At 43.8% G+C, this 25844-nt stretch overlaps 1 protein-coding gene and 1 pseudogene across 2 annotated transcripts in view; one reads left to right on the top strand and one right to left on the bottom strand.

The window, feature by feature from the left end:
• The window catches only part of PPP2R1A (protein phosphatase 2 scaffold subunit Aalpha), a 39695-nt gene extending 32101 nt beyond the window's left edge, over positions 1 to 7594 (top strand). Inside the window, exons 10-15 of one of the 2 annotated variants that reach the window (XM_077842871.1) lie at positions 185 to 358; positions 625 to 685; positions 1318 to 1472; positions 2465 to 2607; positions 5344 to 5435; positions 7033 to 7594. In XM_077842871.1, the coding sequence (XP_077698997.1) occupies positions 185 to 358; positions 625 to 685; positions 1318 to 1472; positions 2465 to 2607; positions 5344 to 5435; positions 7033 to 7052 (645 nt within the window). In that variant the 3' untranslated portion in view covers positions 7053 to 7594. Of the gene's footprint in view, positions 1 to 184; positions 359 to 624; positions 686 to 1317; positions 1473 to 2464; positions 2608 to 5343; positions 5436 to 5591; positions 6067 to 7032 lie in introns of those variants that run through there. The other variant, XM_077842873.1, reaches the window with a different exon arrangement.
• A 1671-nt stretch (positions 7595 to 9265) lies between these two features.
• Positions 9266 to 10798, bottom strand: LOC144280710 (vomeronasal type-1 receptor 4-like; annotated as a pseudogene).
• Positions 10799 to 25844: the final 15046 nt, after the last annotated feature.

Raw genomic sequence — 25844 nt, 5'->3', positions numbered from 1 at the left:
TGTGGTCTGTGGTGAGATTCAAAACGCTGCCTCACATAATAACCCATGCATGCTACTTGCTCAGGAGAAGCTGGGCAGGGCAGTAGCAGGCCCTCAGGAAGTGTGACTTTTATGGAGTTGATGAGGGGCAACTCTCAGCCCTCTTCTGGGCCAGGTACATCTTCTCAGACCCTTGTCTCCTCAGTGTCCAGAGGTGCGGCTCAACATTATCTCCAACCTGGACTGCGTGAATGAGGTAATTGGCATCCGGCAGCTGTCCCAGTCCCTGCTGCCTGCCATTGTGGAACTGGCTGAAGACGCCAAGTGGCGAGTGCGGCTGGCCATCATTGAGTACATGCCCCTGCTGGCTGGACAGCTGGTGAGTAAGGTGGCATGGGACCAAGCACCATTGTGTGCAGTGTGTCTAGGGCTATGACAGTGTCCCTGGGGCCCGTGAGGGCTATCTGAGGAGAAGGAGGAAGGGGCATGGGAAATGGGGCTTATAAGGTGAGTAGACTTTAGTTAGAAAAAGAGAAGGGAAAGGAGCTCCCCAGGTGAAGCTGAGAAGTGTCCGATGTGTTTGGGTGGGTGTTTCCCTAGGGTATCATTGGAAACTTGATTCCTTAACCTTTTTTTCTCCTGCAGGGGGTAGAATTCTTCGATGAGAAGCTCAACTCCTTGTGCATGGCCTGGCTTGTGGATCACGGTTAGTCTCTCTAGTGGGACAAAGGAGGATATTGGTATTCCAGGAAGGCTGGATGGGCATTGGCTGGGGCTGACGGGTGTGGAGTCACTTTCCCAGGCTATCTGCTGCTGTGTGGACTTATTCCCTTGCTTTTAGAATCCTAGGGAAGTGCAGGATGGGAGGGGGACAGAGCAGATCACATAGAGGTGGCCTGGTCCAGTGGAGAGAGGGTGCGAGGGCTACTGGGTGGATGACCTGGGCTGGAATCCTATCCCTGGCTATGGAATCTCAAGCACACTCCTTTGTGAAATAGGGGGCTTCTCAGTCTTTCAGGGCCATTGTGAGAAGTGCTAATGAGCAGTTTTCAGTGACAGGTAAAAATTAAGGTTAACATTTGTATCGGAACAATTCCAAGTATTAATTACGGAATGATTTGCTTGAGCAAATCACTTCTCAGAGCTGCGGTTTACCCATCTCTAAAGGAGGCCAATAGTGAAACCTGTGTCTTAGAGTCATTGGGAGGTACTGTACAAAAAGAAACCCTATCTTTAGCACGCAGCAAACCCTTTGGTTCACCTGTAGCCCAGTACCTAGGTGACTGCTACTCCCTGCCTGCTTATTCCTTTACCTCCTGAATCCCTGCCCTTTTGCAGTGTATGCCATCCGTGAGGCAGCTACCAGCAACCTGAAGAAGCTGGTGGAGAAATTTGGGAAGGAGTGGGCCCATGCCACTATCATCCCTAAGGTCTTGGCCATGTCTGGGGACCCCAACTACCTGCACCGCATGACTACGCTCTTCTGCATCAATGTGAGCGCCCCCGCCTGACCTCTGGCCTGTGCCCAGGGACCTGGGAGTATGTAGGGGAGGAGGGATGGCAAGAGTCTTTAGGAAGACATCTGGCTTAGGAGCACAGACATGGTGAGGTTTGGATGGGGCAAGGATGATTCCCTGGGGGAACAACAGGCCAGAGGGTGGGGACCTGTATGGTGAGAAACCCAGGACTGGGGATACTTGGCCTGCTGAACAGTGACTGTCTATACCCTTCCGAGCATCCCTCTCCTCCACAAAGTGTATTTGTATATTTGTTTATGATAGTTGGTTATGTGTACAGGTTCTACAATCAGAGCTACTCTTTAATTCTACCTCTGCCGTGTTTTAGTCATGGACCTTGGGATGCTTTTTAACTGCTCAGTGCTTTAGTTTAGAATCCTAGGGAAGTGCAGGATGGGAGGGGGACAGAGCACTCATGCTGGTAATTGCAGTACCTTACTCACGAAGTGGTGAAGATTAATCTGTCTATATGCGCAAAGGTTTTAGAGCAGTTATGTTAATAGGAGCAAGGGCTCCTTTTTATCCGTTTAAGTAAATCATATAGATAACTAGAAATTAAAAGATAGAATTTTAAAATATTAATAGAACTTAGTGTTCTGATTTCTTCCCATATCCCACTTTGGAGAGCATCGCGCTAAGGAAAGCATCCCCGAGGGTTAGGAATCAAGCATCCCCAGAGGATAAAAGGAATTCTGAGGATGGAGAAATGAGACCAGGACAGTCTGGGCTGGGGGTTTCCAGAATAGGGAGACAGTGGTATTAGGGCATTAGGAGGATATTAGTGGAGATGGTAGCTTTGGAAGAATCAGCTGTCCCCAGGGTGGGTGAACCTGTGCCCAGAGTTCCCCATATTGCTCAGCATCACCCTCAGGCCTGATAATCACTGAGGTGGCCTGGTGAGAGGAGGGGGAAATGGAAATTAGTCATGAACTTTGCATAATCACATCTCTGTCACTGACCACCCCCAGGTGCTATCTGAGGTCTGTGGGCAGGACATCACCACCAAGCACATGCTCCCTACAGTCCTGCGTATGGCTGGGGACCCTGTCGCCAATGTCCGGTTCAATGTGGCCAAGTCCCTACAGAAGATAGGGCCTATCCTCGACAACAGGTGAGGCCTGGATCGTCCCCCATCATGGGCAGGGCTTGTTCTAGGCATCTTAATCTTTGACTTTTGAAGTTGGAGCCTGGGGTTTGAGACCCTGTATGGCTCTTGGCTTGCTGTGTGAGCTTGGCCTAGCTCTTCATCTTCCCAAGATCTTAGTTTCCTCAAATGTGGAATAAGAATTCCCATGGCCTATCTCACAGTGGGAGGGAGTGGGAGGGTGGCAGTTCTATATACTAGTAGCAACAGGTTAGAAAATGAAATTAACAAATATAAATAATTTTTGTACATATGTGTGTATAATTTGCTATTGCACCAAAACTATCAAATACCAAGGAATTTAATAAAAGATGTACCACATCTTTAGTGAAAACTATGAAACATTGCTTTGAGAAATTAAAGATCTACTTAATATTCATGATTGGGATGGTTCCCCAGATTCACGTATAGATTCACTCTAATTTCAGTAAGTATCAGTGTGTTCTTTATTGAAAATTTGATAAGTTGATTCTGGAATTAACATGGAAATGAAAAGATCTGGAGTAGCAAAGGTGGTCCTAAAAAGAAAAACGTTTGAAGACTACTACCACATATCAATACCTATGATACCACAGTAATTAAAAAGTGAGGCATTGGCACAATAATCTAGCCTAATGAGACAGAATCAAGGACCCAGAAACAGACCTGTGTGTATATAACAGTAAATGCCACTGCAGTTCAGGAGGGAAATGTAGGTATTTTCATAGATCGCCAGGTCAGTTGGATATGCTTATGGGTGGGAGGGAACAACCCCACTTCAATGCATAAGCAAATTAGAGGTAACAGACTGGAATCAGAAAAATACAAAAATAGGGATGCCTGGGTGATTCAGTGGTTTAGCGCCTGCCTGGCCCAGGGCATGATCCTGGGGTCCCGGGATCGGGCTCCCTGCTTCTTCCTCTATCTATGTCTCTGCCTTTCTCTCTGTGTCTCTCATGAATAAATAAATAATAAAAATCTTTTGAAAAAAAAAAAAGAAAAAACAAAAATAAAGATTCTGGAAGAAAACAGGACAACATCTTCAAGATTTTTTTAAAAAGATTTATTTATTTATTCATGAGAGACACACAGAGAGAGGTAGAGGGAGAAGCAGGCTCCCCACAGGGAGCCTGATGGGGGACTTGTCCCACCCACATCCCAGGATCACACCCTGAGCCAAAGGCAGATGCTCAACTGCTGAGCCACCCAGGCATCCCAACATCTTGAAGACTTGAAAGGATTTGTTAAATTACTCAGATCTGTTAAATAGCTCCCCAGGGAGAAGGGTGATTTCACCTTGAGTAAAAAGAACTTCATTAAAAGAGAACATTATGAGAGCAAAATGGTGTGCCACTGATGGGGAGGATGTACTTGTAAGACATATTTGTGACAGAGGACTAACTCATCCAGAGTACTTTTCTGCTAATCAATAAGACAAACACCCAAGTAAGAGATGGGCAGAACCCAACTTGAACAAGCACTTTCAAAAGATCTCATGGCCGGGATCCCTGGGTGGCGCAGCGGTTTGGCGCCTGCCTTTGGCCCAGGGCGCGATCCTGGAGACCTGGGATCAAATCCCACATCGCGCTCCTGGTTCATGGAGCCTGCTTCTCCCTCTGCCTGTGTCTCTGCCCCTCTCTCTCTCTGTGACTATCATAAATAAATTTTAAAAAAATTAAAAAAAAAGAAAAGATCTCATGGCCAATATACATGTGACAGGATGCTCATCATCATCAGACATTGGGAAATTATAAATGAAAAGACACCCCAGAATGGCTAACTTTAAAAAAAAAAAAACAAAAAAACCTCAGGAACATTTGGTGTTGGTAGAATGACTGGAGTCCTCATACAAGGGCATATATCCAAGAGAAATGAGTGCTTTTTTTCCTAGCAAAAGGTCGTTTGTTGTAGCTTTCTTTATATTAGCCATGAGCTGAAAACAGCCCAAGTCCTTGTCCACAGTACAGTGGTATAAATCGTGGTTTGTTCATACAATGGGAGACTGTTCAGTGCGACTGTTGCTCTGCTTAACAACACAGATATTCTCCCCAACATCATGTTTGGCGAGAAGCCAGACCCAAGAAAGCATAGTCTGATTCCATTTATATTATGTTCAAAAATAGGCAAAACAGATCTAGGTGGTAGAAGTAAGAATGGTAGTTGTATGGGGCAGAGGAACAGCCTCTTAACTGGAGAGGGACATGCCTTCATTTCCCCAGACGCTTGACTTTCAATGGTGGTAGATTTTCAAGGGCCCCTCACTTAGGAGTAGATACCTCCCTTTGGCTGCTCTCAGGCTGGGTACTTCTCCTTTGGCACTTAATACTTCTCTCTTAATTATCGTCAGTTTGGTCTGTGTCTTTCTCCGTGTCTTCCTCCTAGCCCAAGTTCTACACAGGCAAGAATCAGATGTTGGATTTACCACTCTGATCACACTTAATGCAGAGTAGGCCTCAGTAAATATGTCAAATAAATATGTCCATTTGCTGAGCCTCAGAGACTTGAGGTTTTTATGATTCTGTATTCCACTTTCCCAGACTGTCTGACCTCCCTTTGCCTATTCTGGACCCCCGAGATCTCTGTCTGGTTTTAGACTTCAGCCTGCAAAGTAATTTAATCTCCGGGCTCACATGCCATCGGTATCTGTGGCCCCCTCCTTGCCCAGGAGCCCTCACCCAGCCTAGCGTGGCTCACCCTTCCTTTGCCTTCCCTTTCTCCTTCCAGCACATTGCAGAGCGAGGTCAAGCCCATCCTAGAGAAGCTAACCCAGGACCAGGATGTGGATGTCAAGTACTTTGCCCAGGAGGCTCTGACTGGTAAGGCGTGAACTCGGAGACCCCAATGGGAGGGTGGTATGCAAGGATGGGCTTAGGCCTGAGAATAGCAGCTCCTGGGAGGGGGGATATGCAGAAGCAGTTTGTGGGCAGAAGGCTAGCCGTGGTTCTGACTCCCGCCTGTTCCTATTCCCCTAGTTCTGTCTCTCGCCTGATGCTGGAAGAGGAGCCAACGCCGGCCTCTGGTGTCCACCCTCCCTCCCCCCAAGTCCCTTCCTCGGGGAGATGGTGGGGGGCCTTTGGCTGTCACTCCCTGTGCATGGTCTGACCCCAGGCGCCTTCCCTCAGCACGGTTCTTCCTCTCCCCAGCCTGGGAATCTGACTGCTCACTCTCCACCTCCTTAAGAGGCTTGGGGAGCACAAGGTGGGACAGGGCAGTGACCCTGGGAGGAAGGGGCCACTTCTGCCCGCAGGGGAGAGATGTGAGCATCCCAGGTCACTGGCTCCTGCTGCTGTAATGGGGACCTGTACCCCATCTACTTCTCCACCTCCTTTCTCCCTTCCTCTCTCTCCCTCCCGTTCAGTGGTTTTTGTGTGTATGTGTGTGTCAACTGTGCCGTTTTTATTTTATTCCTGTTTTCCCTTTTCACAGAGAAATAAAGGTCTAGAAATAGCTGGTCCTCTGGTTTTAGTCAATAGCATGGAAGAGGGGTGCCACACCAGGCCATGGTCTCTACTCTCTCTAAAAAAGACCTAATTATTGGCTTGGAATTTCTTTGGGAACCACCAGAAGTGTAGGTGGCCTATGTTGTAGAAGGTCCATGAGGTCTCTGGCCAGCAGAGTTCCATGGTGGAGCTTAGTTTCACAGACATTAGTTGAGCATGTGGTGGTTCAGAGCCAGACTGCCTGGGTACAGATCCTAGTTCTTTTAGTTAATGGCTTCCTGACCTTGAGTAGGTTACCAAGTTCCTCTGAACTCAGTTTTGTACTTTGTAGCATGGGGATAATGATAGAATCTAGATCACAGCATAAAGACTAAATGAGTTAATACATGTAAAATGGGTAACTGCTGCATGACATGTGAGAAGCAGTCGAGTCAGCTGTAACTTGCTGGAGAGCCCCACCGTGGATTAGTCCCTGCCCCTGAGGAAGTCTCAGGAAAATCAGGGTGTAACGGAATGAGAAGGGGACTGGCAAGATGGAATCCATTGTCCTTCAATATCTGTTCTCCCTTCTCTTCACTAATAAAGACACTGATTTGTAGCTGGGCACATGTTTGCCTGGTTTCAAGGCGTTTTCCCAGGTCTCTTGACATTCGGTGTGGTGTTGACTAAATCATGCCCAATATCATGTGGACAGAAGTGGTGTGTGCTGCTTCTAGGAAATGTTCCTAAAGGAGGAGACATATGCCCCCTGCTTTTCCTTCTTGCTGCACTTCAGACTGTAGATCAGATGGGTGGAGTGGGAGTAGCCATCTTGGGCCAGGGAGTGATTTTATGAGCATAAGCCCAGCAAGGTGGCAGAACCAGATAAGAGGAGCCTGGGTCCCTGATGCTGTGAAAACCTACACCAGTATTAGTTACCTGGGAAAGTTAAACTGTTTGAGTGACTGTTTATTTGGGGTTTCATCACTTGCAGGTCACCCGAATTCTAACTGATGCAGGGGCCAAAGAGCTCCGGAGAGAGGAGCAAGAGACTTAGTGGATGGTGGTACGTGTAAGGTTTCACAAAGGACATAATACTGAGTGAAATTCTGCTCAGTAGGGTGGAGGGGAAATTGGCACTGGGTGGCAGTGATTTCACCAGCCCAGCTCTCATGTTACTGAGTCCCTACTGTTTGTTAGGCCCAGCTGAGTCCTGGGGGATAAGGGTGAAGGAGACCTTGTTCCTCCCATTATTGGCTTATGTTATTTTCATAAGGGAGGACCTGTGGTTTAAGTTTGGTCCCCCACCCTGCACCTAAACACATATGTACTGTACTCCCCTAGGATATAAATATTTGAAGGACTCATTGAGTGAAGAATTGAGGTTGGGAAGTGGGGCAGTATGGTCACTCTTAGCATGCTGAATGTTCAAGTTCAGTCAGCAGTCTACTAATTGCTGAAAGAACATTCAAATGAATGCTCCATCATGTTTCATTTTTATTTTACTAGCTAACAACTCACGCCCAAAACTTAGTGATTAAAACAATGAAAATGTATTATTCCTCATAATTCTGTGGTCTGGGCTCAGCTCAGTTGGAAGGTTCCTCTGCTCCATATGGTATCTACTGGGGCTGGAAATTTTCAAGATGACTTCTTCAACCCCATGTCTGGGTTGAAGGCCTCAGCTGAGGCCTGGTACAACATCTCTCCAGGGTGGCTGGATCTCTTTATCTGATGGTTCCAAAGCAGTTTCCAAGAGAACAAGTCCCGGTTTACAAGTGCTTTAAAACCTCTCCTTGCATCACAAGCTGAATGAACCAAGTCACATGGCTAATCCCAGAATCCGTGCAGGAGGGGACCTCGTAAGATGTGAAAAATCTAGAGATATGGTTCACTGGGGATGCCAGTGTGACAGTCAACAACACATGTTCCAGAGAGAAACTATGAGTTCTTAGCTCTGCCACAGATAGGTAGAGGCATCAACAGCATAAGGAGAGGAGGTGATTACAGAGTATATAGAGCATTTGGAACAAGCTGAAGATCTAAACTTAATCCTGGAACAGCAGCCACAGGGGTTTTTGGTAAAGGAGTGACACTATCAGAATTGAAGGGGGGAGAATCTGGGGGATGTGGTCTAAGCAAGAGAGGAGTTTTGAGCTGGAGGGAGATACTGTGGAGTTGGGGAAGTTATAGGTAAAAGGAAACAAAAGCTTCTCAAGAAGACAGATTGGGACTTGGTGACACCTGGATAGGGGAGTAAAGGGAAGGATGCAGTCATCTTGGGAACCAGGATTCAAGTCACCTGCTCTTCCCTGGGAAAGGAGGGTTCCTGGAAATCCACACATGGTTTAACATCTCCAACCTTTTGTACGTGACATGAACCTCTACCTGAAAAGCTTTCCCTCCAGGCTTAATTGGGAAACAGAAGTAATGTGATTATTACATTAACACAGAAGTCAACATAAAATAGAACAGATACCATGAAGCGCACATACAATAAGTTGGTAAATGCTTTCCAAATTTGCCCATTATTAAACACAAAAGACTGGGATGCCTGGGTGGCTCAGTGGTTGAACATCTGCCTTCAGCTCAGGGCATGATCCTGGGATCCAGGATCGAGTCCCACATCGGGCTCTACAGGGAGCCTGCTTCTCCCTCTGCTTGTGTCTCTGTCTCTCATGAATAAATAAATCTTAAAAAAAAAAAAAAACACGAAAGACTAATTCTGTTAAAGTCAAATTATTTGACCACATTCATTTGGATATTTTTATCAAGAGGTACATGTAGGACATAAGAACTGAAGTAGATAAATGCATTTCATGTAAGCAAGATAATCAACTAGAAGGATAAAAATAAGTATTTTAAATTCTGAATTTTACATTCTTATATGCAATTTTCCAATATTATTGCCTGATGGGTAATCATAATCAGATTGATATGTGCACGTTTGTGTATTTACCACCACTCTTGTCACTATTTCATATGATTCCAAGGGGGATGAGTGAATAAATGAATGAACATTGGGTGAGGGATGCCTGGATGGCTCAGCGGTTGAGCTTCTGCCTTTGGCTCAGGGTGTGATCCTGGATCCAGGATTGAGTCCCACATTGGGCTCCGTGCAGGGAGCCTGCTTCTCCCTCTGCCTGTCTCTGCCTCTGTGTGTGTGTGTGTGTGTGTGTGTATGTGTGTGTCATGAATAAATAAAATCTTTTAAAAAATTGGGTGAAAACATTGTTTACATTTTCTTCCTAGATGAGGGCCTTTGTATTCTGTAGGCAAAACAGAGCATGGATGCCTTGTGGTCAGGCTTATGAACAGAAAGGGGTTGACGGTTGGGAAACTGATTACTGAAATGGTGCTCAAGAGATCCAGTTGGGATTATCAAAAAGAGACAAAATGACTTGAAAGATGGAGGAGAGGATGTTAAAGTAGACAAAGATGTTCAGGAGAAGGATGGTTTTGGTGGCTGTAGATTCATTCAGGTGATGATGTGGAGGAGACATTGGTTCTGTGAATGTGTTGGACCTTCTGCCTGTGCCTGTACAGGATGAAGACCATGCAGCTACTGGCCCAGAGCATGAGCCCCAAACATAGCACATCCAGGGAATGATAACACTGCATACAATTTGAGTTTCTGGCTTTGTCATGCTGAACCAAAGAACAGTTTCCAAAATTGTGATGTTTTTGTTGCTCTGTTTACTGGTGGTATACATAAGAAAAATGGTATTTACCAGCATATGCAGGATCCAGCACAGGGTTATGGAGGTGCTTATGTCCTTGGGAGCTTTCACTATAAGCTCTGTTACCTGGAGTTCCTGGGACTGATGATGATGGTCTGGAAGACACTCCAGAGGCAGGTGATACTGTGGACACAACTGTACAGAAAAGTTTGCATCCAAAATCATAAAGGAAATGTCTCAACCCAAAAGGTATTGAGTGGGGACTCCTTTAGGCAGAATGCCCAAGGAGTTGGCTGAAATCAGGTGCTTGAGGATCAAATCTTTGGACCTTAGCCTGCACCCAATAAAGTAAAGGATTATAAATGGTAAAGAAGAGAAATTGCCCAGTATTCCAGCCATAATCTGTGATGAGATCATCCCCATTGCCAGATACCCAGCAGTCATCTTGTCAGTTCGCAGTGACTGAGTTTATCTTCTTAACTAAGTTTTCCACAGGTAGAATGTGTAACCTTTAAAGAGCCCTCTTAATGTAAAATCACTTTTGTGAAGGCACTCATGAGAACTTCACGCTTCACAAATTTACGAAGCCAGCGCCACTATGGCTGTAACTAAAAGATGGAGAGAACAGACACAGAAAGGTTAAGTATTTGTCAAAATCTACTGCTTGTGACAGAGCAGGGACTTGAAATGAATTGGGATGTGTCAAAATTCCAGAAATAGCAGATTTAAAACACCCAAATCAACAAATAGTAAGTATTGTGCATATGAGAACTATTCATGAACAAGAAGCTTTCAAATTTAAAACATGAAGATCAGGGGCATGATGTTCCAGGATGGTTTATAACCTGATTACAGTGAATGGTATTATAATGGGGCTTTCTAGATTACAAGAGATTGGTTAAAAGTAATTTTGATTATCAGAGGCATTCATAGGAAATAACCTATATATTGCTTATGTTCATGAAATAGGCTAGGTTTTAAGTTTTTCTTATGTGGCTTAAAAGATTCTGTCTGATCAGGGAATTTTTAAGTCCAGTGTCCATTTTGTATTTAATTTCATAGCTGGTAACAATGCGTTTAACTACCATCCTCTACTAAAAGCTAGTTAGCTGTGTGTGTGTGTGTGTGTGTGTATATATATATGTGTGTATATATATTTGTATATATATGTGTGTGTGTGTGTGTGATTTATTCATGAGAGAAAAAGGCAGAAGCACAGGCAGAGGGAGAAACAGGCTTCATGCAGGAAGCCTGATGCAGGACTCGATCCCGGGTCTCCAGGATCATGCCCTGGGCTGAAGGCGGCACTAAACCACTGAGCCACCTGGGCTGCCCCAGACTTATATTTAGTTTTGATTTTTACACCTTGTCATTTGACTTTAGATTTTTGTTATTGTAGTGTTGGATGTAGCAAGTTTCCATTTATTTGTAAAGATTTATAGTCCAATATCAATTACGAATAAAGCTTTAGATACCTTAATAAATGTAGATGCACTGCTGGCAACAGAATACTGTAGGAAACTGCTCCATCACAAGTTGTGTATAATGGATGTAAGGCTGGCTAGATATTAGGGTGGCAACAAAAAACTTGCTTTTGTATCAACACAAGTATAATGGTACCTATCACAGGAAGTGTTGTATAATCACATACCTTACATTTGGGGACATAAAACACTAATACATGACAATGCTATAGGCTAAAAACTAAATTATTAATTTTAGATCACATATTTACCTATTAATACCTGAATTAAGTAAAATTATTTGCAACAATGCAGTATTTATAAATGATGACCGGGATCCCTGGGTGGCGCAGCTGTTTAGCGCCTGCCTTTGGCCCAGGGCGTGATCCTGGAGACCCGGGATCGAATCCCATGTCAGGCTCCCGGTGCATGGAGCCTGCTTCTCCCTTTGCCTATGTCTCTGCCTTTCTGTGTGTGTGTGTGTGACTATCATAAATTAAAATAAATAAATATATATATATATATATAAATGACATATATGCAAAATGGCATTGTGTAAGGCATGAAATTTTGTGCATTTTATGAGTTGATAAAGATTTTTGAATTGTCATGAGAATATAAATAGTACTTTTTTTTTTTAACATCAGTTTTAGTCTCAGCAAAATTGAGTGGAAGCTACAGCAATTTCCCATATACTCACTGTCAAAATCCCACACCAGAGTGTTACCTTTGTTACAATTGATGAAAATATTTTCTTTCTTTTTTTTTTTTTTTAATTTTTTTTTTAAGTTTTTTATTTATTTATGATAGGCACACAGTGAGAGAGAGAGGCAGAGACACAGGCAGAGGGAGAAGCAGGCTCCATGCACCGGGAGCCTGACGTGGGATTCGATCCCGGGTCTCCAGGATCGCGCCCTGGGCCAAAGGCAGGCGCCAAACCGCTGCGCCACCCAGGGATCCCCTGATGAAAATATTTTCAAACGGGGAAACAAGATGATACGAGCCAGACAGTTGTGTGAAATACATAATTATGGTAACTCTTCCTTTAATTTTCCTCCCCTAAATTTAAGGGTAAAAATAGCCTCAATATAATCAGACTGTAGTGTTTTTAAGAGACAATTAGGATCTCCATAAATTATCTTCAGAGTTAGAGAAAACCTTTCCATTCAAGCCATTACCATTTGGATACACTTTCTACACAGGGACAGGTGAGTCCTGTAAATTCATCTTACTCTTTATAAGGTGTTAAGGGAGTTATAAGGTTTATAAAGAGGTGTTATACTTCTAGTAATCCTGAAATTTTGGTCTAAGATCACTTTAAAGTAGGCTGAACAGCAGACTGATCTTACCACTACATCCTTAAGCACCTTAAAAATCAGGTTTTATTCCTTGCATTAAACACCAGCAATCACTGTCAGAGAGGATTATATTACATTGTATTAGAATCCATCAGGTAGGGTCTAGGACTCCCATCTCTCTACTAGTTCACCCTGTTCCTCAGGAATTAATTCTTCCTGTGTGCCTTGGCACTGGACCAGATTCAAAACCAGAGAATGCCTTTTTTTTTCTGATATGAACACTTATGCCAAATCCCGATCTGCCTCCTTCCCTTAAAGACTCTGCCTCTCAGAGTGAAATAGAAAATACTTTCCTGCTGCCAGGAGAGTGGGCTCTGTAGTGGCCACTATGGGCAGAACATAGGTAGCTAGAATCTGACATGGGGGTCTTGATTCTGTGAAGTTACCTCCCTTGGAACTGCGCTTGTCATTTCATCTGCAGTGTAGGCTTTGGGAGTTGAGACTATTTCAGAAAACTTTTTCCTGTTGGTAATTACCAAAAACAATTAGAAGTTTCTAGTTAGCATCTCCTAAGAGAGTATTAGAATGATTTTGAGAGACTCTTTTCCATTATCCCTGGAGGCAAACAGTCTCACACAGGGGACAGTGGGAAATGCTGAGGTCTGCCATATGAAGGACTGGCAGTGATTATGTTTGTCTCAGTGGGCTCTTTGCTTCCTCTCTCTAGAAGTTTCCCCAATGTCTAGTTCTTTCCCAGTCTTCATTCCCCTGAGCTGAACCATAATTTAAGTAATTAGCAAAGAAATGGAATAAGACAAAATACTTAGGAAGAGTTTTCAAAGATGCAAATAGATGGAAGAATATGATGGCAACAATTGACAATCAGAAATAATTGAACTCAGCACACATCAGGTTCAACTACTTTGGACCCATTCACACAATTCAATGCCAATTATTAATGGAAATTTTTGTAGGAAAATATACTTTAACATTGTTGACCTCCCTCTAATGATAGGAAGTAGAACAGTAGCCACAGAAGAAAGAGAACATTCTAAAAGAGCCCCTCACAGAGCCCATCACAAAAGCACTGGGATCAGATGGTTTAACAGGTAGTTTCAGGAATTGTAGAATCTATCAGAAAAGCCAGTGCTACTTACCTAATTCCAGAGAAGAAAATGGTTACTAATTCTCCATACTTATTTTGGCTAAATTTGCTGTGTGAGCACTTGACACTTTGGTAATTAAGAAACATAAATTCAAGACAGCCCAGGTGGCTCGGCAGTTTAGCGTCATCTTCGGTCCAGGGTGTGGTCCTGGAGCCTGCTTTCTCTCTCTCTCTCTCTCTCTCTCTCTCTCTCTCTCTCTTCATGAATAAGTAAAATATTTTTTAAAAATAAATTCAAAGTTCAAGTTGATTCTTTGATTTTTTCCTACAAACAAATCCACAGTTTGATCCAGATTCACTAACCAGTCACCCCCAATGTTCAAGTCAGGGTTTAGAGCTACAATGGTGGGCAATTCAGATGTCTCATATACACAAATTCATTTACACATTTATGCAGAGAGACAAATGCATGCACACAGTGAAATACTCATGCACTCACTGTGACACCGTCTTAGTTGCACACAAACATCCTGAAACACCACGCACAAGTTTACACTTATTTATAAACAGATAATGACATTCACACAACTTCACAGTTCCTCCTTTTCATGAAACCACACACAGTCACCAGGTTTGTGTGAATCTCAATAGTATCTTCTTACACAGAAGAATAGTTATATCTCCATACTTTTGGATGCCTAAGAAGGAGCCTTCTCCTCCCCCTTTATGATCCTAATCCTGTAAGAGCGTACAAAGGCAGTATTTATAATAAGTTGGGATGTGTGGTGGGAATGTTAGGGTGTGTGAGGGAGTGGCAGTGCGTAGGTATGTGACAGAGCAGGTGAGAGGCACAGGGAAAGCAGGAACCAGGGACAAGATGGTTGTTCACTGGTTCTGGGATGAGGGGACAGGAGCGCAGGAGAAGAAAGAAGGCAGAGGGGAAAAAAGATAAGTGTGCTCAGTGTCACAAGGAGCATTGCCACGTTTGAGGGTACAAGGAGACAAAGCGCTGGGAAGTGAAGAGGGTGAGGCATACTGGGATCTGGAGAAAGACATCGTTTCATGGAAATGAAGGGGGTAATGGGTATAGGCACTTTGCAGGGAAGATATTCATGGTTTGTGTTTGGTGAAATTCACAGGAGACAAGGGCTTCGAGGGGTTAAAATCATGGTGGGAGAGGAGGAAGGGGAGAATGTGTGTGGTAGGCAGACTTTGAAGGAAGGTAGTGTGGTCCAAGACAGTGTCAGAAGAGGAGAGGGAGGAGAGTCTCCTGGAGGAGACCATGAGCCTGAGGGGAGAGGCAAAAGAGGCATAGGGCAGTGAGGGATCCAGGGAAGGTGATAGGCAGTGGGGGAGCTAGAGAGCCAGGAGAAGGGGTCAGGGGTGATGGGGTAGGGCATGTGGGTGCAGAATGGGTTTGTGTAGGAGTTGAGGCTGAGGGAGTGGATGGTGTGGAATGTAGAGGACTCGGAACAGGGGGAGATACTGGAATTGGGAGTGGATGTTCAGCAACACGAAGGATGCAGATGGTGTGGTTTGAGGAGGTGATAGAAGGTGAGGAGGGTTGCACTCAAGTCCCTAGAGTAGTGGTCTTGTAGGGACAGATGTCAGAAAGATGATGGGAAGGAGGTTGGGGTACAATGCAGATGTCTAACAGGATTGCATGTGGATGAGGGGTGTATGGCGGTTTAGCAGGTAGTTTGGGCTCCTGGGGTGGGGATGTGGAGGATGCCAATAGAAGAGGGATGTGTGATGGGCACCTTGGTGGCTCAGTTGGTTAAATGTCTGCCTTCAGCTCAGGTTCAGGGTTCTGGGATGGAGTCCCACTTCCAGCTCTCTGCTCAGCAGGGAGTCTGTTTCTCCCTCTGTCCCTCCCCCTTGCTCATGTTCTCTCTCTCTCTCTCAAATAAATAAAATCCTTTTTTAAAAAGAGGGGTGTATGGTAAGGTAGAGGATCAATGGAGATGGGAGGGATGGATGACACAGGGCAGATTGGAGGCCACTGTTTTACCCCCATTTATTCCCAATTTATAGTCCAATTACAAGCGTCATGTACAGTTTCTAACTTCAGCTTAGGAGGCAAACTTTTGCTCATGTAAAATTTCTTCCATATCATGAAATAGAAATTAAAATATGAGAGGAAAAAATGCAGTTTGGGGTAACAGTACTCAACAGTTCATTGGGAAATCAGATGTAGGACGTGGCCTGGATGGGTCAGGTTGGAGAGGCTATTGACTGGTATCTAGCCAGTTGGAAGTGTTGAGAAGAACTGTCCTGTCCCAAGCTCTGTGTATATGTGTGTTGTGGTATTTCTAAGGTCTAACACTTTATTTTAAGCTACATGAGCTTTCATGAGCTTTTTTTTTAAATTTTTTATTTTATTTTATTTTATTTATTTATGATAGGCACACAGTGAGAGAGAGAGAGAGAGAGGCAGAGACATAGACAGAGGGAGAAGCAGGCTCCATGCACCGGGAGCCCGACGTGGGATTTGATCCCGGGTGTCCAGGATCGCTCCCTGGGCCAAAGGCAGGTGCTAAACCGCTGCGCCACCCAGGGATCCCATTTCATGAGCTTTTATTTGTAAACTTTACTGTAAGAAAATAAGACAACTAAAAATTGTAGGGACCTTTTTCTCATTGTTTTTTCCTTCTGAGAAACCATCACAAGTGGTAACCAGTGGTAAAAGAGTTGTAGGTACATTCTTAATTTTTAAAAAACAATAGGCATTTTTTCCAACCCTGGATATAATAGAGACTGGGTGGTTATGTTGTATAGTACATGATAAAAGGGATTTTGTAGGTGCAGTTAAGATTACTAATCAGATGATCTCCAAAGAGAGAGATTGTCCTGGCTTATTGGGTGGATCCAGTGTAATGGAATGAAAGTACTTAAAAGAGAAAGAAGCCAGAGAGATGGAATAGAAGAGAAAATTAGTTGAAGCATGAGGATTGAACACACACGGTTGCTGGCATTGAAAGTAGAGTGTAGGTGGGCACACACACAAACGCTCAGGAGGAAATGAATTCTGCAAACGACCTAAAAGATTCTGAAAGTGGATCCTTCCCCAGCATCTGAAGAATACAACCCAAACTGGTAACCCCTTAATGTTGACTTGTGACACCCTAATCAGGTTGCTCAGCCAGATCCCACAGATTTCTGATCTAAGATCTGCAAGAAAATAAATAGGTTTATGAAAACATCACATCTGCTTTGAACTTGTATAAGTTCTATTTATTTGTCAGTTATACCTGAACAAAGCTGGGAGGGGGAGAAGAAAATAGATGTGATAAGATGCTTAAGTTTGGGGACACCTGGGTGGCTCAGTGGTTGAGCGTCTGCCTTTGGCTCAGGGTGTGATCCTGGAGTCCCAGGATTGAGTCCCTCGTAGGGCTCTCCACGTGGAGCCTGCTTCTCCTCCCTCTGCCTGTGTCTCTGCCTCTCTCTCATTGTGTCTCTTGTGAATAAATAAAATCTTTTTTTAAAAAAATGCTTAAGTTTGTGGTAAATTGTTATATCAGTAATATAAAAGTAATACACATGGGAACAATTTTAATGGTAAAATATTTAAGCAATAGAGTAAAAATATTCCTGAATTACCCATGATCTCCAGGTGTAACATTTTCTTTTATCACTGAGCTGTACCCTCCTTCTTACGAAGTTTCAGAACATGTCTGAACTTGTATCAAAATCACACTGCACACACACACACACACACACACACCATATTCTGTTTGGGTCAATATCTCCATGGTAGAAAAGTAATGAAAAAAAAAAAAAAAGGGATCCCTGGGTGGCACAGCGGTTTGGCGCCTGCCTTTGGCCCAGGGCGCGATCCTGGAGATCCGGGATCGAATCCCACGTCAGGCTCCCGGTACATGGAGCCTGCTTCTCCCTCTGCCTGTGTCTCTGCCTCTCTCTCTCTCTCTCTCTGTGACTATCATAAAATAAAATAAAAATGTAAAAAAAAAAATTTTAAAAAAAAGTAATGTTTTTCAAATTGTATAAAAAGAGGTATGGCAGGGGCGCCTGGCTGGCACAGTTGAAAGAGTAGATGACTCTCCATCCTAAGGGTCATGAGTTTAAGTGCCACATTGAGTGTAGAGATTACTAAAAAAATAAATAAACCAAAGAAATGGTACGGCATTTTAGAAGGAAGAGAGGGCACAGCATCCATCCTGGGACTCAGCACTTACCTGAGAAAGACATTCCCTTTTCTCCTCTTGCCCTCTTTTTCATTTCATTTCTTGAAAAATCACAGCTGCATTTTGAAACTAACTATGCCTTGTATATGGAGTTAACATACAGTCCAAATCATAGCATCTGTTTGAATTGTGTTTCCCCAAATTCATATTTTGAAGTCCTAACCCCTGGTACCTCAGAATGTATTTGGAAATAAGGTCATAGTAGGTATATCTCCATGTCCTCAATCTTCATGCTGCCCCTCTTCCCACCTCTCTAGCCCCCAAGACCTGCACCTCACAACCCCTCATATCTTTATCCATCCCCTAGTCTTCCATCTCTTGACTTGCCCCTGCCTCATCCTTCCTTCCACTTTTCTCTCCAACCCTTCCAGAGAGCTCAACCCAATATTCCTTGCCTCCTATCACCTCCATATCTGCCTTCCTCCTCGAGCTATATTTGCCCCCATCCCAGTGACCTCAGTCTATTTTCTGTGTCCTCTATGGTGCATCCCTCAAAATTCCAGCTGTGAAACATGGGGCACTCTCAGCTCTCTGTGTACCCCATACACACCCCACATCTGTCCTTAGCTTCCTCATGCCCACTATCTCCCCATGCAAGGATTTCATCACCCACCCATTTTTCCTGAGCCCATTACCCCCCATGCAAGGCTCCAGTTTTCCTTCGACCCTCTATTTCTCTCTTGGACCACAGCCACAGCCATACCCTGACAATACACTATAGTTTGTTTTGTGTTGTAGATGTCTTGACCTAGTTTTGGGGCCCTGGCTAGTGGATGGTCAGTCTCCTCTCTTAAGCAGCTGACCACGTCTACACTTCTGCCACTTCCCTAACTGGGGTCTCCCACACTGGGCCATTTTGTAGCAGCTGTGCCCACCCAGGGTCAGGTACCAGACAACTAGGGACAGCCTTCTAGTTTGGAACCTGTAAGATGATTTAAATTAGCCAATGCAAAGGGTGCCCTCTAACCCTAACTAACCCCATATCACTTGCCATGCAGAAGCTGTCCCTACAGCCTCAGCTTACGGTTACCTGTTCCTGGGTGGCAGTCCCCTGTGTAGCCTGTCTGTCCTTCCCTTGTGCAGAGCCATAAGTAATATAGAGTTCTGCCTTCAATTTTTGTGTGCGTGTTACTCTTTGATCCCATCAAATGAGTCTTTAAATCTTATATAACAGAGACCTCTCCTCCCCTGTGTTCTTTACCTCTGTGGACATGAACTTGCCTGTGCCTTTTGCCCAGCCCTGCCTCATTCCTCTACACTGTCCCCTCCCAGATATCCCCTTTGTCTCCATGATTGCTGTAGCCCTTAGCACACAGAGCCCAATATGTGTTCCACCTTCACTGCTTTGCACACTTACCCTCTGTGTGCCCTCAGATACTTCGATGCACTTTAGGTGCACACCACCTCTGAACCCCTGTGTGTATGTGCCCTCTCCTTTCGCACTCTGTATCCCCCAAACCCTATCATCATGAACCCTGCCATCTTACCCTTCTGTCCCCTGTCCCTCTGTCCTCTCCATCACCACCATACTCAGTCACACTCACTCTCCAACTTCATCTCATATGGCAGAGCTCATAGAACTTTTTCTAATTTTTAAAATTGTAGCAAATCTAAATGTAACATAAATTTTACCATCTCAGCTGTTTTAAGTGTACAATTCAGTGGGTAAGTATATTTATATTTTTTTATGCAACCTTATCACCACTGTCCATCCCCAGAACTCTTTTCATCTTGCAGTTCCGAAACACTATACCCATTAAACACAAATTCCCCATCTCTCCTCCCCCCAGGACCCTGGGACCCACCATTCTACTTTCTCTATGATTTTCTATTGTAAGCACCTCATATAAGTGGGATCATACAGGATTTTTCTTCTTTTGACTGGCTCATTTTACTTATCGTAATATCCTCAAGGTTCATACATGTTGTAGCCTATGACAGGATGTCCTTTTTAAGGCTGAACAGTATTCCACTGTTTGCTTATCCATTCATCTGGTGTTGGACATTTGGGTCACTTACATCTTTTAGCTATTCTGAATAATGCTATGAACATGAGTGCACAAATACCTCTTCAAGACCATGCTTCCAATCCTTTTCAATACATACCTGGAAGTGGGATTGCAGGATCCTGTGGTAATTCTATTTTTAATATTTTATGGAATTGCCAAAGTTTTCTACAATGGCTGTTATTTTTTTTAATTATTATTTTTTTGAGAGAGAAAGCGTGTGCGTGCAAGCTGGTGGAGGGGCAGAGGGAGAGAATCTCAAGCCGACTTCCCCTGACCACGGAGGCCCCTCAAGGGCTTGATCTCAGGACCCTGAGACCCTGACCTGAGCCAGAACCAAGAGTCAGACTCTTAACGGACTGCGCCACCCAGGCGCCCCTAGTGGCTGTTATTTTTATTCCTACTGTTCCAGCAGAAGGGTTCCAATTTCTCCACATCCTTGCTGTCCTTGCTATTTTCTGATTTTGTTTGTTGTATAATAGTCATGCTAATGAATGTGAGGTGGTATTGCATTGTGGTCTAAATGTAAGACCTAAAGCAATAAAATTCTTAGAAGAAAACATTGGTCAAAATCTTCATGACATTAGATTTGACAATGATTTTTTGGGTGTGACACCAAAGGAACAAGTGACAAAAGGAAACATAAAAAAAAGCAGACTACATGAAAATTGAAAACTTTTGAGCATCAAAAGTCACTATCAATGAAGTGAAAGGGCCACCAACAAAATGGGAATCGATATTTATAATTCATATATCTGTTAAGGGTTGTATACAGAATATAAAGAGAACTCTACTGAACAGTATAAAAGGGGGGGAACCCAATTTAGTAATTGGCAAACAAACGATTTGAACAGACATTTCTCCAAAGATATACATACAAATGACCATTAAGCACATGAAACATCACAATTCATTAGGGAAATGCAAATCAAAACCACAATGCGATACCACCTCACATTCATTAGTATGACTACTATACAACAAACAAACAAAACCAGAAAATAGCAAGGACAGCAAGGATGTGGAGAAATTGGAACCCTTCTGCTGGAACAGTAGGAATAAAAATAACAGCCACTAGGGGCGCCTGGGTGGCGCAGTCCGTTCAGAGTCTGACTCTTGGTTCTGGCTCAGGTCAGGGTCTCAGGGCCCTGAGATCAAGCCCTTGAGGGGCCTCCGTGGTCAGGGGAAGTCGGCTTGAGATTCTCTCCCTCTTGGGTTAATTTTTGCATGTGGTGTTAGGAAAGGGTCCAACTTCATGCTTTTTCCTGTGGATTCAGCCCTTCCTTCTTTTTCAATGACATTACACCTACAGGAGAAATGTCAGTTCTGAGACGAGGTGAGATCACAGATTGACAAACTTTTCTCTGAGTCTAGCTGCCTCCCGCCCACGTGTACTGGCTGTCCTATTGGCTAGTATCTTGTTGAGAATTTTTGCATCCATGTTCATCAGGGATATTGGTCTATAATTCTCCTTTTTGGTGGGGTCTTTGTCTGGTTTTGGAATTAAGGTGATGCTGGCCTCCTAGAACGAATTTGGAAGTACTCCATCTCTTGGGATCCCTGGGTGGCGCAGCGGTTTGGCGCCTGCCTTTGGCCCAGGGCGCGATCCTGGAGACCTGGGATCGAATCCCACATCGGGCTCCCGGTGCATAGAGCCTGCTTCTCCCTCTGCCTGTGTCTCTACCTCTCTCTCTCTCTCTCTGTGTGACTATCATAAATAAACTTTTAAAAAGATGTACATGTTAAAAAAAAAAAAGGAAGTACTCCATCTCTTTCTGTATTTCCAAACAGCTTTAGTAGAATAGGTATGGTTTCTTCTTTAAACGTTTGATAGAATTCCCCAGGGAAGCCATCTGGCCCTGGACTTTTGTGTCTTGGGAGGTTTTTGATGACTGCTTCAATTTCCTCCCTGGTTATTGGCCTGTTCGGGTTTTCTATTTCTTCCTGTTCCAGTTTTGGTAATTTGTGGCTTTCCAGAAATGCGTCCATTTCTTCTAGATTGCCTAATTTATTGGTGTATAGCTGTTCATGTTTTTAAAATCGTTTGTATTTGGTGTTGGTAGTGATCTCTCCGTTCTCATTCATGATTTTATTAATTTGAGTCTACTCTCTCTTCTTTTTAATAAGGCTGGCTAATAGTTTATCTATCTTATTAATTCTTTCAAAGAACCAACTCCTGGTTCTGTTGATCTGTTTCACAGTTCTTCTGGTCTCGATTTCGTTGAGTTCTGCTCGAATCTTTATTAACTGTCTTCTTCTGCTGGGTGTAGGATCTATTTGCTGTTTTTTTCTCTAGCTCCTTTAGGTGTAAGGTTAGCTTTTGTATTTGAGTTCTTTCTAGTTTTTGGATGGATGCTTGTATTGCGATGTATTTCCCCCCCCCCCCAGGACTGCTTTTGCTGCATCCCAAAGATTTTGAACGGTTGTATCTTCATTCTCATTAGTTTCCATAGATACCACCTCACACCAGTGAGAATGGGGAAAATTAACAAGGCAGGAAACCACAAATGTTGGAGAGAATGCGGAGTAAAGGGAACCCTCTTACACTGTTGGTGGGAATGTGAAATGGTGCAGCCACTCTGGAAAACTGGGTGGAGGTTCCTCAAAGAGTTAAAAATACACCTGCCCTACGACCCAGCAATTGCACTGCTGGGGATTTACCCCAAAGATACAGATGCAATGAAACGCTGGGACACCTGCACCCCGATGTTTCTAGCAGCAATGTCCACAATAGGCAAACTGTGGAAGGAGCCTCGGTGTCCATCGAAAGATGAATGGATAAAGAAGATGTGGTTTATGTATACAATGGAATATTAGCCATTAGAAACGACAAATACCCACCATTTGCTTCAACGTGGATGGAACTGGAGGGTATTATGCTGAGTGAAGTAAGTCAATCGGAGAAGGACAAACATTATATGGTCTCATTCATTTGGGGAATATAAATAATAGTGAAAGGGAATAGAAGGGAAGGGAGAAGAAATGGGTAGGAAATATCAGAAAGGGAGACAGAACATGAAGACTCCTAACTCTGGGAAATGAACTAGGGGTGGTGGAAGGGGAGGAGGGTGGGGGGTGGGGGTGAATGGGTGACGGGCACTGGGGGGCACTTGACGGGATGAGCACTGGGTGTTATTCTGTATGTTGGCAAATTGAACACCAATAAAAAATAAAATTTTTATTAAAAAATAAAATAAAATAAAATAAATTTTTGCACTGTGTCCAGTTCCTAATTTACTCCCCTTGTGGGGAAAGTCAATGGAAATTCTAAGAAGAAAACACAGGACTTTGTAAGGTGGACACAGCTGGGTGTTGGCATTTCATCAGAGGGTTCAAGATGGACACACATGGGTAGAATGGAGGTGAATAAATCTGCTTGGATTTTGTCTTGACTCCAGAGTGAGATGAATCAGAGTGGTTTCCCAGGAGTGTACTCATGCGCATATCAGTAGAAGTGAATACAATCAGGTAGTGAGGGGTGGATACTGTTGGAAGGCAGTTCTGCATAGTTTCCTTTGTATGTGCAGGTCTTATGGGCAGAGGCATGAGCAACTTTATTCTGGACTGTAGTTTATAGATATATATGTATTTTTTTAAAAAAGATGTTTATAATGTAGAGGCGGTCTGAGCTTTTGAGGCAGAGGATAGATTTTTTATTTTTATTTTTATTTTTTTGCTGTACAAGGAAAAAGAGACACCAGCTAAGAAAATTAAGGTCCAGTGTGACAAATTTTGAGATGCATGTAGGTATAAGGCTGAGATGTTCCCCAGTCCTTGGCTACAGGAAGAGAAGACCTGAAATGGAGTAGACTCCCTTCAGAAGTTAAATGGGATTGGAAGCCACCAAGAGCTCCAGTAACCACACCATGCTGTCCTCCACCTTGAAGGCACGTTGCCAATGTACCAAGGAAGTAATTCCTTACAATCTGTCTTGCTGGTGAGTTGAAGGTAAAATTGGAGGTAGAGCCCCAGTTTCAGTGTTTTTCCACTAAAGTGTCCTCTTCAGCCACCTTGGATTTTATTGTGTCATTGGCTCCTCTCCAGACTGTTCTTGGTAGAAATCAGGTCACTTTCCAGGTACCGTTAGAGCCATGTGGAGGGCCAGGTGTTATTGGATCCCTTGTACTGCTAAGATGCAGACTCTAAGGATGTTGGATAAGAATTCAGCTGAAGGGATAGATGATTTTAGGGGATTGAAACTCAGGATAATATTGAGGACAGAATGTAGAAGTAGGAACTCCTGTTCCAGAGGGAAGATGTCAGGGTATTCATTCAAACACAAAGCAAACAGTGAGCACAAAATAATCTATTCCTGCCATGGAAATAGCAAGCTCTTTTAGAATTTAAACTTTAAGAAAGGGTCAGACATCTGTATCAGTAACTTGAGCCCAGGAAAGCAATGACTGGAATGTCTTTTCAAAAAGCCACATAGAGCCTCAGACAAAGTCCAACCTCACTCAAAGTAGTAGATCTTTCTTGGTGAACAGTAGGGACAGTGAAACTCAGGAGAGCCAGACAGTCCTTGGCATGGTCCTAGGGAAGAAGTGAGTGCACACATGAAGTGCAAACATCCAAGGGGGTCTGCTCAGTAGTGGTTCCAGGACAAGGGGGAGACCATGGATGGACTTGTTAGTGACCAGAAGCCTCTCTCTTACCTCGAGCCAAGGACAATGTTGAGTGGTACCTCCAGCATCCAAAAAGCCACCCCTAAAAGCCAGAGATTTCCCCCTCCATATAGGTTCTCTCTGTCTCATGTCAACCCAGAACATCACTGCGAAATAGAGATTCTGGGAATCTCATCTAGCGTGACAACAGAGATACAGGAAAGAGAGAAAGCATGAAGTTCTGGAAAAGGAAGAAGATCCTACAGTATCTGATTTCTTTTCTGATAAATTCTCTCTTGTAATTGAGTTTGATTAGACTTTGCATTTCTGCATTTGGAATCCATTACAGGGCCTGTTATATTGACAGCGTTTCTGTGGTCTTCAGGCTCTGAATTTCCTGACCTTCGCGTTGAAGGAGAGACTGCCTGATCCATGGCTAACCAATTCATACAAATAGGGAAGGGCTTTACATGACACCCCTTCTTATGACAACTATCCAGTAGAGATTTCACTCCCCCAACCATCTTTTTATCAAGCTCTAGCACACCAAACTCTTTATTTCCACTACACTAAATCACTCCCTGACCAGCTACCAGATAATTAGGGACAGCCCCTACACCCCAGGACAAACTAGCTAATTCTAAACTGTATATCCTGCCCTGCCTTCCCTTTCCCCAGGAAACCCCAATAAAGGCTCTGGCTACAGTTTCCCCATGTGCCTGTGGGAGATGCTGTCATCCCCCCTTAAGGAAGTGTACTCTGAAAATCTTCTTTTTTTTGTATTTTTTTTTTTATTGGAGTTCAATTTGCCAACATATAGTATAACACTCAGTGCTCATCCCGTCAGTCCCCATCACCCAGTCACCCCATCCCCTCAGTCCCCATCACCCAGTCCCCATCACCCAGTCACCCCATCCCCTCACCTACTTCCCCTTCCACTACCCTTTGTTCATTTCCCAGTTAGGAGTCTCTCATGTTTTGTCACCCTCTCTGATTTTTCTCTCCTTTCCCCTATGATCCCTTTCACTATTTTTTATATTCCCCGTATGAGTGAAATCATGTGGTGATTGTCCTCTGATTGACTTACTTCACTCAGCACAATACCCTCTAGTTCCATCCACATGGAAGCAAATGGTGGGTATTCATCCTTTTTAGTGGCTGAGTAATATTCCATGGTATATATATACCACATATTCTTTATCCATTCATCTGTCAAAGGACAACATGGCTCCTTCCACAGTTTGGCTATTGTGGACATTGCTGCTATAAACATTGGGGTGCAGGTGTCTCGGCTTTTCACTGCATCTGTATCTTTGGGGTAAATCCCCAGAAGTGCAATTGCTGGGTCATAGGGTAGCTCTAGTTTTAACTGTTTGAGGAACCTCCCCACCATTTTCCAGAGTAGCTGTACCAGTTTGCATTCCCACCAAGAGTGCAAGAGTGTT

This window comes from Canis aureus, chromosome 1 (genome assembly GCF_053574225.1).
Source record: "Canis aureus isolate CA01 chromosome 1, VMU_Caureus_v.1.0, whole genome shotgun sequence".
In the NCBI taxonomy this organism is placed as follows: Eukaryota; Metazoa; Chordata; class Mammalia; order Carnivora; family Canidae; genus Canis; species Canis aureus.
This window is presented reverse-complemented; position numbering and strand designations above follow the sequence as displayed.